The 12,436-nt window shown below is 40.6% G+C and overlaps 1 protein-coding gene across 1 annotated transcript in view; it reads left to right on the top strand.

Annotated features, from left to right (window-relative positions):
- The window catches only part of LOC135905142 (late secretory pathway protein AVL9 homolog), a 60,851-nt gene extending 52,257 nt beyond the window's left edge, over window positions 1-8,594 (top strand). The window contains exons 14-17 of the mRNA XM_065436164.2: window positions 661-784; window positions 1,594-1,647; window positions 4,363-4,454; window positions 5,691-8,594. Of these exons, the coding sequence (XP_065292236.2) occupies window positions 661-784; window positions 1,594-1,647; window positions 4,363-4,454; window positions 5,691-5,836 (416 nt within the window). The 3' untranslated portion in view covers window positions 5,837-8,594. The remainder of the gene's footprint in view (window positions 1-660; window positions 785-1,593; window positions 1,648-4,362; window positions 4,455-5,690) is intronic.
- Window positions 8,595-12,436: the final 3,842 nt, after the last annotated feature.

Genomic DNA, 12,436 nt, shown 5'->3' with positions numbered 1-12,436 from the left:
TTTCGATATGATATTCGAATTTGGAGGGTTGAAAACCATTATGTACAGATATTCACTCATTTTTTCTGGAAAACCTTTCAGCTTCTCTTTAATAACAGTGACATTGGCAGTGGCAGTTAATAGTTTTTAAACCATTCAATGCTAGTTGCAGACATTATTATTTCATGCCAAATACTTGAGCTTCAGTGCAGTACTGTCACATTTTTGGAGAATGTGATCCATTCATTGCATGTTGTGTATGGCATCAGTTGCAGGTTCAAGACTCCTTGCAACATTACAAAAACTACACTGGTTTTGATGTGTACCATAAGGAAAAAGTACAATAGTCATTTTCATGTGCACAAAGTCATGAACTAGTACTTGTTACCATGAGATGGCAATATCTTCTAAACAGTTTAGCTCCTTGCTACTGACACAGCAGCTTGCAACTATTCCATGAAATCCTTGAATAGCCCATAAATTGCCAAGAGAATGTGATTGATTGCCTAGAGTTCTGATATTGGTTTATTTTTCTGTAATAGATTGATATTCTTCCTTCTGAATCACTGCCTGATATGCTTGTGTGTCCCATTCAATTCCAAGCCTTATAATTGATTATCAGCTCACATTTTACATGTCCCACTTTTAACCTTGTACACTTATGCTCTATGACATGACCAGATGCCGCCAGTGGTAAGGGCCAGGAGGCATTCAATACTGCCTTCCTCGGTGCCTGGAAGACGACGCACAACTTCAAGATGTGGAACAGTGTGAAACACCCTTGTCTTGTAGATATTCCCTCAGGGTGAGCAGGCACATACACTCAACTTGCTGTTTGATGTGCAAGTGCAAATTATTGCTTGTACATGCATGTGCGCTTTAGCTCAAAATGCCATGTGTATCGCAGTCAGTACTTGGCTGGCAGCAAAAATCTCTTTCAGTGCACCGCAGCAGGGGCAGTATAACCTGCTCACTGCTAATGTTCCAGTATCTTTGGATGGTTTGTTTGTCTTGGAGAATTCAGATCTACCGCCAGATCCATAGCCACTCTCAACACAAACCAGAGCAGTTCAGACGATTTCTCATTGTCATTAACTTCGCAGAGCAGTGAGAGCACCAGAAATGAACGCTGACCTTGGCAAGTGCTTTGCCCCATGCCACAAAAAAAAAAAAAGTGCTCCTCTAAATGATGGCAATGGCCAATGTCTCGTGACTGTACCCCCATCAGATTTCACTCTCTTCAAAATGTTGGAGTGTTTTGGAGCGCATCTGTTCGAGCATATAGAAAGCTGAATGTGTCTCGATCACTCCATTTTGGCTAGCGGAGCATGGCCAATACTATACTGCTAAACTTGTGTTTAACTGACACACATAAACTTTGAGTACAATTCTATCTTTATTTTGCATGCGATAATTTATAACAAGTAAATTTATACCACATTATGTCTATGTAATGTTTAGGCAAGTCCTTTTCGTGTGTTTACTGCAACCACATCTTTTGGGCTTTTGAAACTTTAGTTATGCAAATGATCGTTTTAGTGACCATTTCCATTCACATGGCTTACATACATTCCCTGAATTTCTTGCACCACATTTATTTGTTTTCCCTCATAGTCATTACTACAAGGGCCAGCTGACTGTTGCTGACATGAAGTTGCGGATTTCTCAGTAAGTTGATGAAGAGATGTTCGTGTCTTTGAAGTTACTCTGAAGCATACTTTATGTGCTGGCTTACTGTTTTAGCTCAGTGTTGTGTACTAACAATGTTATGTGTTAGTTTGATGATTTGCTGCTTTTTCTTGCTGGAGTCTGTGCAGTGATTTATATCAACTGCTACATTTCATTTGATCACTCAGCAGAAAACAAGTGTAAATATCAAGTGTAGGATCGTGCTACTTATTTTGTACTTTTTGAAATGTACAACATTGCAGTAATAAATCTCTAATCTGAATATGTAATTGTGTTAGGTTATAATTTTAGAAATAACGACAAAAGGAAAAAAGAAAATTTTGCTCTTTTCTTTTTCTGGTTCAATGCAATGCCAGAAACAGCTCTGAATGGCTGCCAGTATAATTGTTAGACGTCTTGATGCTCATACTGTGGTTAGAGACTGTGTGTGCGCATGTGTAATTAAAGAATGCTTACTGCGCCTCATTATGTCCTAGTATAAGGGGTGTGCAAGGTGTGCAAAAGCGCTCAGATTGCCACAACAAAGTCAGGAACAGCTTTGAATGGCTGCCAGTACAGTTATTAGATGTCTCTGCACCTGTACTGTGACCGCAGAGGGTGAATGATGGTGGCCCTTTTCCACTCTTAATATGATTCACCGTATAACAGGGCTGTACAGCAGAAGTTGACAAGAGAACCGGACATTATGCAGTGCCTATTAGACCTTTGCCTCATGTGCGCTCTTGAATGCATGTGCCAATCTGAAGCAAACTGGCTTAGGTTTACGCTGCATACACACAAATGGCTCAAGTGAGAAATGGTGGCCCAGGACCTCGAAAATCATAGTCAGAGAGGCTTTGGATGGTTTCACAGGAGACAGCAGGGGTTGGAGCAAGGTGTGTTTGTGGCGGCACCATAACATACCTGAAAAACAGTGTCACAGTCGTCACCGTGCACACAGTTTGCAAAAAATGCAATAGCACTCTTTCCTCATATTCGTCCCGATTGTGCTGACCATCGTATGGCTCCAGCTTGCCCATAGACAACATTGTGGAATACTTGAAGACGCCAGCAGGTGCATTTAATCTTCTACATTGTCATCATTGTAACATTCCAAACCAGTGGCCGTGCACCCAAGGAGCATCAGCGGCAAGGAAAACAACTGTAATTCCGTTGAAGCCCAGAAGCTGTCTGATTTTATTGCTATACAACAGACACCTACACAAGAAGCTTAATGAGTAGCTGTTACCGAAAGTGAACATGCATGTTGTGCTACCTATAGAGTATAACACTCCTGTGCTCCGGTGCTCACAGCATGCTACACCTTAGTCGAAGAAGCGCGTGACTTGCTGTACGATGGTACAGTCACATTCAATATGAACTGCAATGTGGTGCTCGTGGTCAAAGAAGCTCCCAAGACTGCATGGCAGGGCCATTCTACTAAAAATTTGAGCATTCTAAACCGTTTCAATTAAAACTTTTTATTAAACAAAGTTCTTGTATGGTGCAACCACTATGCAGTCTTGGAAGAGGCCCCTTGTCCCATGAGCACTGTGTTGTATCTCATATTCAGTGGGACTGTACATCTGGATACCACAATAAGGGAATGCTTGTTTGCTGCTTTTAAGTATCCACTTGCATAAGGCAGTGAACATTGCATGGAACCCGAGCCTTGGAACACTCTGTCGGCACGCTCATAAAACCTTGTGAGACCTGTTATATCTGGAGCGCGCTCTATAACAGCAAGGATGGATCAGTGTTGACAGCTGCTTTAGAGAAAGCAGTCATGAAGATGCACCAGGAAACTGCTATCTTTCACCGTCCTTTGGAGGTGTGCAGCAGGCTTAACGCTGGCTATCCGGCGTAACTCAGTGGCCAAGGTCTGCAATGAGGGCTTACAATTGTTATAATGAAATAATAGATATATAACTAAGTGCGGCTTACCTTCAACTTTGTTATAGAGACGTCTTGCTCTACTGGGGGGGCGGGGGGTCAATAGTTGTAATTAACGACTCATTTCAAAGTATCTTGAACAGCTGTTTTCTCCTTTCCTTATTGGCATATTCATTGTCACCTTATCAGTGTTAACATGATTGCACTAACACAGACAATGTATTGTCAAACTTTTACTGTTACAAACAGCTTTGGTTGCAGTTTTATAACCTTATAGTTTTGGCCATGATAAAATATTCATTATTATTTAAAATATATTATTTGTAATTGAGGGATCATGGGTAGCATTTGTAATACAGGAAACGTTATAACGGGGCCTCGTTAAATGCTTTTATGTATATTCTGCATACATGAAAAGAGTAATTTGCTCACAATTGTAATTTTTCACAAAGTGATTCAACTTATTTGATAATTCGAATGAGGGAGAGTGAGAAACCCTAATGAAGTGTGAAGATATCCCTGCTATTTGCAAGGCTTGCTACTTCAGATGAAAATTTTGGGAATATGAATGCAATGTGAAGATAAAGAATTGATGACAGTAATAAGCAACTACAGCAGGACAAGATATGGTCTCATGATACTGGTTTTGAAGTTGACACACACTTGCAGCACAACTGTGCATAGCAAACATACACAGAAATGCAGTCTGGCTGTAAGTCTAGGCAAAAGTATTGGAGAGTCATGTTAGCCTTACAGAAACGAGCACACTGCTTGTTCCCAATCTGCTACTGTCCTACATTCGTCTGTGTCTCCAATGTGCAGCTCCATCCAAAGTTCGGAAAGGGGCCGCAAACTCAACCAAGCTGTGGTTTCTACAGGGAGGGCCATGGCACAGACGACAGGCAAGGTTGTTGGTAAGCAGTAACTTCTCTTTCTACTCATTGTCCTTAACCAGTGGAGGCCATCATCCACACCATCATGGATGGCATCTGGCTTTTCATTAGGTAAGTTACAGGGGACACAAGAAATTTTCCGCAAGGCATATTATTTATTTCACGATGATCGTGAAATAAGTGACAAGTTTTTTCCAGTGATAAAGGGGAGCTACAAAGTACCAGCAAAATTAGTGAGTGCATACATTGTGTTTTCAGCTCAAAAGACTTGTGCCATCATTCTTTGCCATGTCATATTTTTATACTAGTGACAAGAGCTTTAGGGATGCAGTTACTCTTTTGCAATGTGCAGCATAGGACACTTTACCGCAAACGCTCGAGCACACCAATTTATTTTTGTAAACTAAACAGAGGGTTGATATTCTTTCAGTGGTGATATTCAAGCTCATTGAGATGGGGCGGCAGCACAAGCTTTTTTGGCTGAGTCTGCCAGCTATAGTCTCCCCTTGGTGCAATTCGGGCATGTCCTACTGTGTACGCCAGCTCTTGTCAGATTATCATTGCTAAGCGGCGATGCGTTTCGTCAGTTCATGTGTAGAGAGGTCCACTTGGGAATGCATGATGTGACTTGGTGCAGAAAACCGATGGCTTGGGAAGGGCAAGCCAAAGCGATGGCACATGTGCAACTGAAGGATGTTGGAGAAAGCAGCGCAATTTGATGCAGAAAAATAACTGACGGTAGACCATAAACAACCAGAATGCATGTGCTTAAAACTGCAGATTTATGACAGGAGTGAAAAATTGTACCACTGAAAGAAGACATCCTAATCAAAGCTGACCTTCACACTGCATGGTTTCTTAAAGATTAGTCACATTCACTCTTATGTGCAGCTCGATCTAGGGAGTAGATTGAGCTGCACCTTGCATTCTTTTCTGCACTGGAGATATTTATTTTAAGACAATAGCCGAGCTTTAATCGAATGCATGCCATAGAGTAGTGGCCGTCATATCTACACGGAGTACCAAGTCAGAATTTGTCAATTTCTTGATATCAAAAGCTGATTGACTAAAATTTAGACACCTGCAATTTCTGCCATTTTGTCTTCCTTTAAAGAATAAATGCTATGTTTTGCTTGAAATGTGTCGACGTGATAGAAAGCATGGCCGAGTTCACACAATTCTTGTTAAGATGTACACGTCTGCCAGTTCACTTTTATTTCATTGCATTGTTTTATTGTTGCCTCTTGGCTTGTGCAGGTGGTGCTTTGACATCTGCAAAATCGGTCGTCTCATCTCTGTGGTCCCACTTCAGCCCACCGACGCCTTCATCGTCTACTGAATCGGTTCCTCCGACATTGCCCAAAGAAGAAAGTGTTGAAACAGTGTCAAGCCCCAAGGAATGACTGATTTGCACCTTGCACTCTTTTCTGCACTAGAGATATTTATTTTAAGACAATAGCCGAGCTTTAATCGAATGCATGCCATAGAGTTGTGGCCCTCATATCTACACTCGTAGCCAAGCTGCTCCCGCTTTGTTTCCCTTTTAAAAGTTTTTTTGCACCTCTGTTTATAGGTGCGTACATGCCTTTACCTCGACAGAGGTTAGGCGATGAAAAAAAAGAAAGCTGTGGCAGCATGGAAAACATTCATGTGTCCTATATTCTCGTGCTCTGCATATGTGAAGTGTGTGCCACAAGGTCTGAGTGTTTACATTTTGTCAACACAATGTTGTCTCTGTGTTGATAGGCTGTCCTACTAACATGCAAAATGATGCTCTTTGTGTTCCCTTCTTAACTGTTTTTTTTTTCTTTTCATGTATATATTTTTGCAAAGTTTGAGAGGTTGAACTCCAGCAGCTCCTACAGTCTAAAGCAGGCTGTCACTTGCTTTAGGCTTGTGTTTACATCAATGTGTTGTGCATTGCTGGCACTCTTCAGCTTGTGTTGCATATTTTAATGATGCTGCAACTGACTTTTGGTACAGTATCATGAAGAATTATACATAGCCCCATCCATGAGTCTTGCTAAAGTCTGCCGGAAAAAAAAGAAAAAAAATGTCTGTGTAGCAAATTTTGTTTTTCTGTAATGTCTCATTTGGTGATTACTGTAAAGGCTTTCTATTCGCAAACTCCACGTTTAGCATATTTAGTCTGATCCGAAGATTCGCAAATATTTGCGACGCAAAATTTTTCAGAAAGGAAATGGGCCGGGGCCCATATTTTGTCACAGTTAATTTCTTTTTCTTTCCTGATTATGTGTCGTGATAATTAGTCAATAATGGCCGTAATGGTGACATGGCAGCACCCAAGCCAGTGATGAAGAATGTAAAAAATGGGAAATGAATGTAATGGCTACAAAATACGGTCTTGGATGTGTATTGTGATGAGAATATTAATTGTTTGTGTGAATAACTTTTTCATAAGCTCTAGGAAATTCACTAAAGTCATGCAAATTAGGTTCCTAACAAAAATTAAGTCATTTATTGTACATGGCAGAGTTATAAAACTGCTTGGCTCTTTTTATGTGAAACCAGAGAGAAACACTTTGTGCTAACTCACTGAGGTGCACGTGAGTAACCCTACCTAATGCTTTTGTTTATGTTAAGGCTTTTCTTTTTTAATGAGTATGGTGACAATTTAAGACAAGTTAAAGAACTAACACTCACTTGATGTGACATGTGTACATAATTTTACTAATTTTAATTCCTTTGTACCTCACAAGTATTTTAGGAATAATCAATTTGCAGAATGAATCACAAGTAATGCAATCACTAATGTGAGACTCAACAAGGAGAGCTAATGATGTAGAGGATGTGACTGTTTGTTTTTATTTGTTGTTTTCATAGTTAAGTACTTGTGAAAATTCTGGAAGCCACATGACAAATGACAAGATTCAGGAAAAGAAGGAGTAGCGTGCCTTTAGAAAGTTGTGAAGCTTTAGAGCAACGAAAGTTCTGCAGAGGCTCCAATACACAGTTCGCCAGCAAGTCTAATCATTCTATAAGTGGCTTTGAGAAATTTGGCAAGAACTCCACATTTACGTTGACAGTATGTTGAACAAAAAGCTTTAGCTTGATGCCAACTTTAATTTTCTTATTCATATGCATGTGAAACAGGAATTGTGAAACGAAATATTCAAACTTTCTTGACTGGTAGTCTCAGAATCTTTATTTAGGTGCTCAGTTATCTCATGAAAGTGGGCTGACAAACAAAAAAATAAAACAAATAAAAACATTAGGTTCCTAACTCTAATACCCAGCAACGAAAAGAGATGTAGCATTTTTGTAAACTATCAAAATGTCTGAAATAGGCAAATTGGATGTATTACAAATGTTTTTTACTGCACCGGTATTTTGTGGTTGTAACATTTATAAAGTTAATTAAATTTAAATAATAAATTACATATAAATTGTAGTGTAAGGACATGACTTAATCCCCTTTGGCTCTATCAGTAGCGCATTATTCTATATCTGTTTTTGTTGCTCAAGTATGTTATGTTTTTAACTAGCTTTCTCATGTTCTTCAACAGCAGTGCGTTAGCTTTATTAAATATAAAGAGACCTAAATAAAAATTCGGCAGGCATCATTCACTAGTATTTGTCTCTTATTTCTCTTTCTTTCAGTTTAATTCAACAATTTCTATTCATATCATTGAACTATTGCTTAGCCAGTGAAATAATTTTTGCAATTTGCATGTATTCTAACGGTGAAGGCTCAAGCTGAAGCTTTTGCATAAGTGAAAGACTCGTTCCCCAAATGTCTGCTGTGCATTCCTCGGGCAACCTTTTAGCTCTCTGTATAATGAGGTTGCCCAACATAAAGGTCTCAAGCAGACAGTCAAGTTATAAAATGTGATAAGTTTTGTCTAGTCCGAAGTGCACCATGTGATACATATGTTTGACAGATGTAAGCACACCAGTTTGGCTAAGGTGCACCGCTTTACTTTTATAGCTCGGTGCTTTTTGTTTTTGCTGTGTGAGTTTCCGTTCTGAACATACTGAACTATATGGTGTTAGTCAGTTCTACCAGCATTAAATCACAACTGTTTGGTAATATGGCAATTTCTCATTACTCAGACCATGGCCGCTGTTTCTCTTCAGTTGTTCAAGTTTTTTCTTTTTCGAACGCAGATCATAATAAAGGCTATGTTGTTGCAAGATCAAGCCAAATTTGTCACAGTCATGACTTTTACAACTAACAGCACAATCACCACACTCACATTTTCATCAGGGAACAAAGAAGAGCCAAAGTTCAGTTACACAAGAACTGCAAGCTTCACATGTTTTTTGTTTCTCTTGCAATCGGAGATAGCTAATTAGGAACTGATGCCTCAAAGTTGCTGAAACATGACATTATTTATTAGGTACTAAGCAGACATGTACCTTAAATATGGAGCCTTATTCTGAGTGTATAACTGCTGATAATATTACTTACAGTGGCCTTGGATGACTCAGTGGTCACCATGGCTGAGCCACAAGGTAAAAGGCTCATTGGTCTAATAAGCCATTGCATTGGAACTATGTCACACAAAAGTGAAAAGGGTCTCAGAAATTGATAAGTCAAAGGTGCGGTGGTGAAAGAGCTGAAAGGTAAATAATTGCTCCTGATGGGCGGGAAGTTAGTGAGGAGTGAAAGAAGAAGGGAAAAAGTACAGTTTCGCGCAAAGGGCGATGCAGTGACCTTGACAGCAAGGTTTGGTGCTATGCTTCTTGGATGGTGGTGTATCTATATGCAGGTTTGACATGGCTTGGAAGCAGCACTCAAGGTAACTACTGTTTGGCAGAAACAGCACCGTGGCAGCTATCAGGTGCCTGAGAATGCTACCGCCATGAACGCTGCCAGTGGCGTTCCAGGCGTCGCACCTCGACACTGCATGAGATGAGACTGATGGGAAACCATCATCAGCTTTAGTCCACACCTAGTGAAATATTAGATATGCGAAATGTTTTATGACTGTTTGGTCTGCTCCTTGCACTCTGCAATTGGCAAAATTCTGATGAATAAATCGGTCAAGACCATAAAATTTAGTCAGAGCCACTTTGGAATTTCAATATTATAGCGTTAATGTAGTGTATCCAAGAATCCATATGGAGCACCGCATGAACGGCGATGGTGAGAATGCGCCAGGAGTGTCCATATAATTGCTATTGCAATAAAAACTGTGCTTACAACCAAGTAATGCAAAATGTTGGTTTTGAGTCTTGTAGCATAATTCCACACAGTGAAGTGCACAGTTTATTGCAAACCATGAAGGTCACTGCTACTGTTGCCAGTGTAGTAATTCCTGTACGTTGACAACCTACACTTACGCTTACCTACGCTACGCTTACACGCTTACAGCCATTGCTCGGCAGTTTAGACTAAACCATGGATCAACATCAACTGCCGCAGAACTTGCTGCTATCTGGGAGGCACTTCGATTTCTCTCCGAGGAGCCTCCTCACGATATTCTGTGATTGCAAGCCAGCTCTTCAAACGATTGACTGTGCCCTCAGACGGGGCCCGTATTATTTCATGAATATAGAAATTACAGAGCACCTTGACCACGCAACTAGAAATGGTTGCAATGTCACCTTTCAGGATACCTTCACATTGTGGCGTGATAGGAAATGAACAGGCAGACGCTGAAGCGAAGACTGCTTTAGATAATGCTTCTGAAATATGCATTCCATTCTCATGAACAGACACAAACGCCATACTTCGTCGCGTAATACGCAACCGTACGTTGGAACACTGGACCCAACCTGATCGCCTCCAAAAGCGAGTACACAAATGGGACCAAGAAATGAAATTTCGTAAAACTGACAAGCTCAAAAGAAGCCAGACGAGCATGGTGCACCGGATTCGCCTTGGTGTTGCACTCACCAACCGTTATAGACATATGATAGGTGGCAGTGACGCTAGCCCAAACTGAGAATACTGTGAGGTGTCGGAAGCACTTGATCATATATTTTGCGTGTGTCCCACTTACGTGCAAGAACGACAGCAGCTGGTCTCTTCCATTGCAAAGGTCCATAAGGGGCCGCTGTAAAATGAGTTTCTTTTTGGTCCTTGGCCTAATGCAAACACCGCAGCCCGGATAGCAAGTGCCCCTATAGCTTTTCTCCAAGCCACTGGGCTGGATGCACGGCTTCAGAGATGCTACAACTCTGTGAATTTGTATAGACTCATCTCTTCTTAATACCATAATCATCATTCATCAGCCCTTTCCCTCCCTGTCCCTTTTCCCCAGTGTGGAGTAGCAGGTCAGAGCAAGTTATAGCTCAGGCCGACCTCTATGCCTTTCTGTAAATAAATTTCTCTCTCTCTCTCTCTACAGCCAGTCGCTCATCAAGACATTTGGCTTCAAACTTGCAATGAATGCTGGTTGACCATGAATTTCCCAGGAATTGGTTTGTTCCAGGCAGCTTTCAAAAGCTTTAAATTGGCATTGAAGAGGAATGTCAGATTGACCTGGATTGGTAAATTAATGTTTCTGGAATACCAGAAAAGTTCTTATTATGAGCAAGGTCATCATGAGCGAGGAATTATTAAAGAAACAAGACAGGTTTGAAATTCTCATGCTATATCCTCATGATGTCACAAGGTTTGTCTGTTTAGTATTAGTAGGGATGTTCGAATATCCAAACTTCAAATATGAATCAAATAGCCCTTGCTATTTGATTTTCATTTAATTCGGGAATCGGCTATTCAATGTACTTGAATATTTGCTTCTGTTCGAGTACTAGGCATAACAACACTTATTGGAGTCTCAAGAGGAGAGATCTATACAAGTGAGAACTGTTCGGAATGATTCTACTGCAGGAGAGCAGTGGTTGTCGAGCAGAGGCGCCATTTCTTGAAGAAATTCATGGATTGGGTAACTAGTGCTCAACAATTCTCAATCATTCAGTAGGAACCCCTTGCCTTTAGGCAGCCTGACGTAGTAGTTCCGCGGAAACCCGCAAGGTGGAGAGAAGTAATGAATAAAGGGAAAATCAGACATCCACCCATTCGTAGCAATTGCTACAAAGGAAACCCATACGGGTTCCTCGAAAGAAAAGCCTCATAGTTGAAGAAAAATTCGTCCTGGTCCGGGACTCGAACCCTACGTCAAACTTTTGCCTTTGCTTCGTGTTGTCGACAATTCGAATTCGCCCTGCCATCTTCTAGCCGCCTGGTTAGCTCAGATGGTAGAGCGGCTGCCCCGGAAAGGCGGTGGTCCCGGGTTCGAGTCCCGGACCAGGACGAATTTTTCTTCAACTATGAGGCTTTTCTTTCGAGGAACCCGTATGGGTTTCCTTTGTAGCAATTGCTACGAACGGGTGGATGTCTGATTTTCCCTTTATTCTTTAGGCAGCCTATATTCAAATTTGCATGTTTCGATTTATGCAGTGCAAGTTAATACTTAACCTGTCTAACCTTATGTGCAGTCCTTTAAAACAATGCAGTGTTGTAGAATTATACTTTTCACCTTTAACAAACACACCACCACTTGTATCTAGTGACCTGTTGTCCCCTTCTTTTTATTACTGTCATTGTCTGTGCAGGATGGAAATAAATGAAAGTGCTCGTTTCTTATTTACCAGCTCCTCACTTGACCAGTCTTCTGGTTGCCAACAGCATTACGTTCATGTATAAAACAATGTAAAAGTTGTTTTTTTTGTCTGACGAACTGCACACAGAAAATAATTGACATTTGACTTCATATTCATGTATAACGTTTTTAGAATATTCATATTTGATTCGATTAAGGAATTTCACTATTCAAATGCCCGAAGTTAATAGTTTGTTGATCAGCAAGCATTACATTGCACTCTGGAAGGATCTAACACTGAACCTCATGTATTCTGAGAACTGTTTCTGAACGAAAGAAATTTAAACATTCATTTATTAATGAAACATGAAAGTATCACCATGGCAACTTGGTTACATTGAAGTTGCACATCCCTTTGCTCTTCACTTGTCAATGTAAGCATCTTACCATGCAGCAGTTCAACAGGCAGCTTGTATCACGGCATAAACT

The sequence above is a fragment of the Dermacentor albipictus genome, chromosome 1, assembly GCF_038994185.2.
Source record: "Dermacentor albipictus isolate Rhodes 1998 colony chromosome 1, USDA_Dalb.pri_finalv2, whole genome shotgun sequence".
NCBI classification, from domain to species: Eukaryota; Metazoa; Arthropoda; class Arachnida; order Ixodida; family Ixodidae; genus Dermacentor; species Dermacentor albipictus.
The sequence above is the reverse complement of the archived record's forward strand: the minus strand, read 5'-3'. Positions and strand labels throughout refer to the sequence as shown.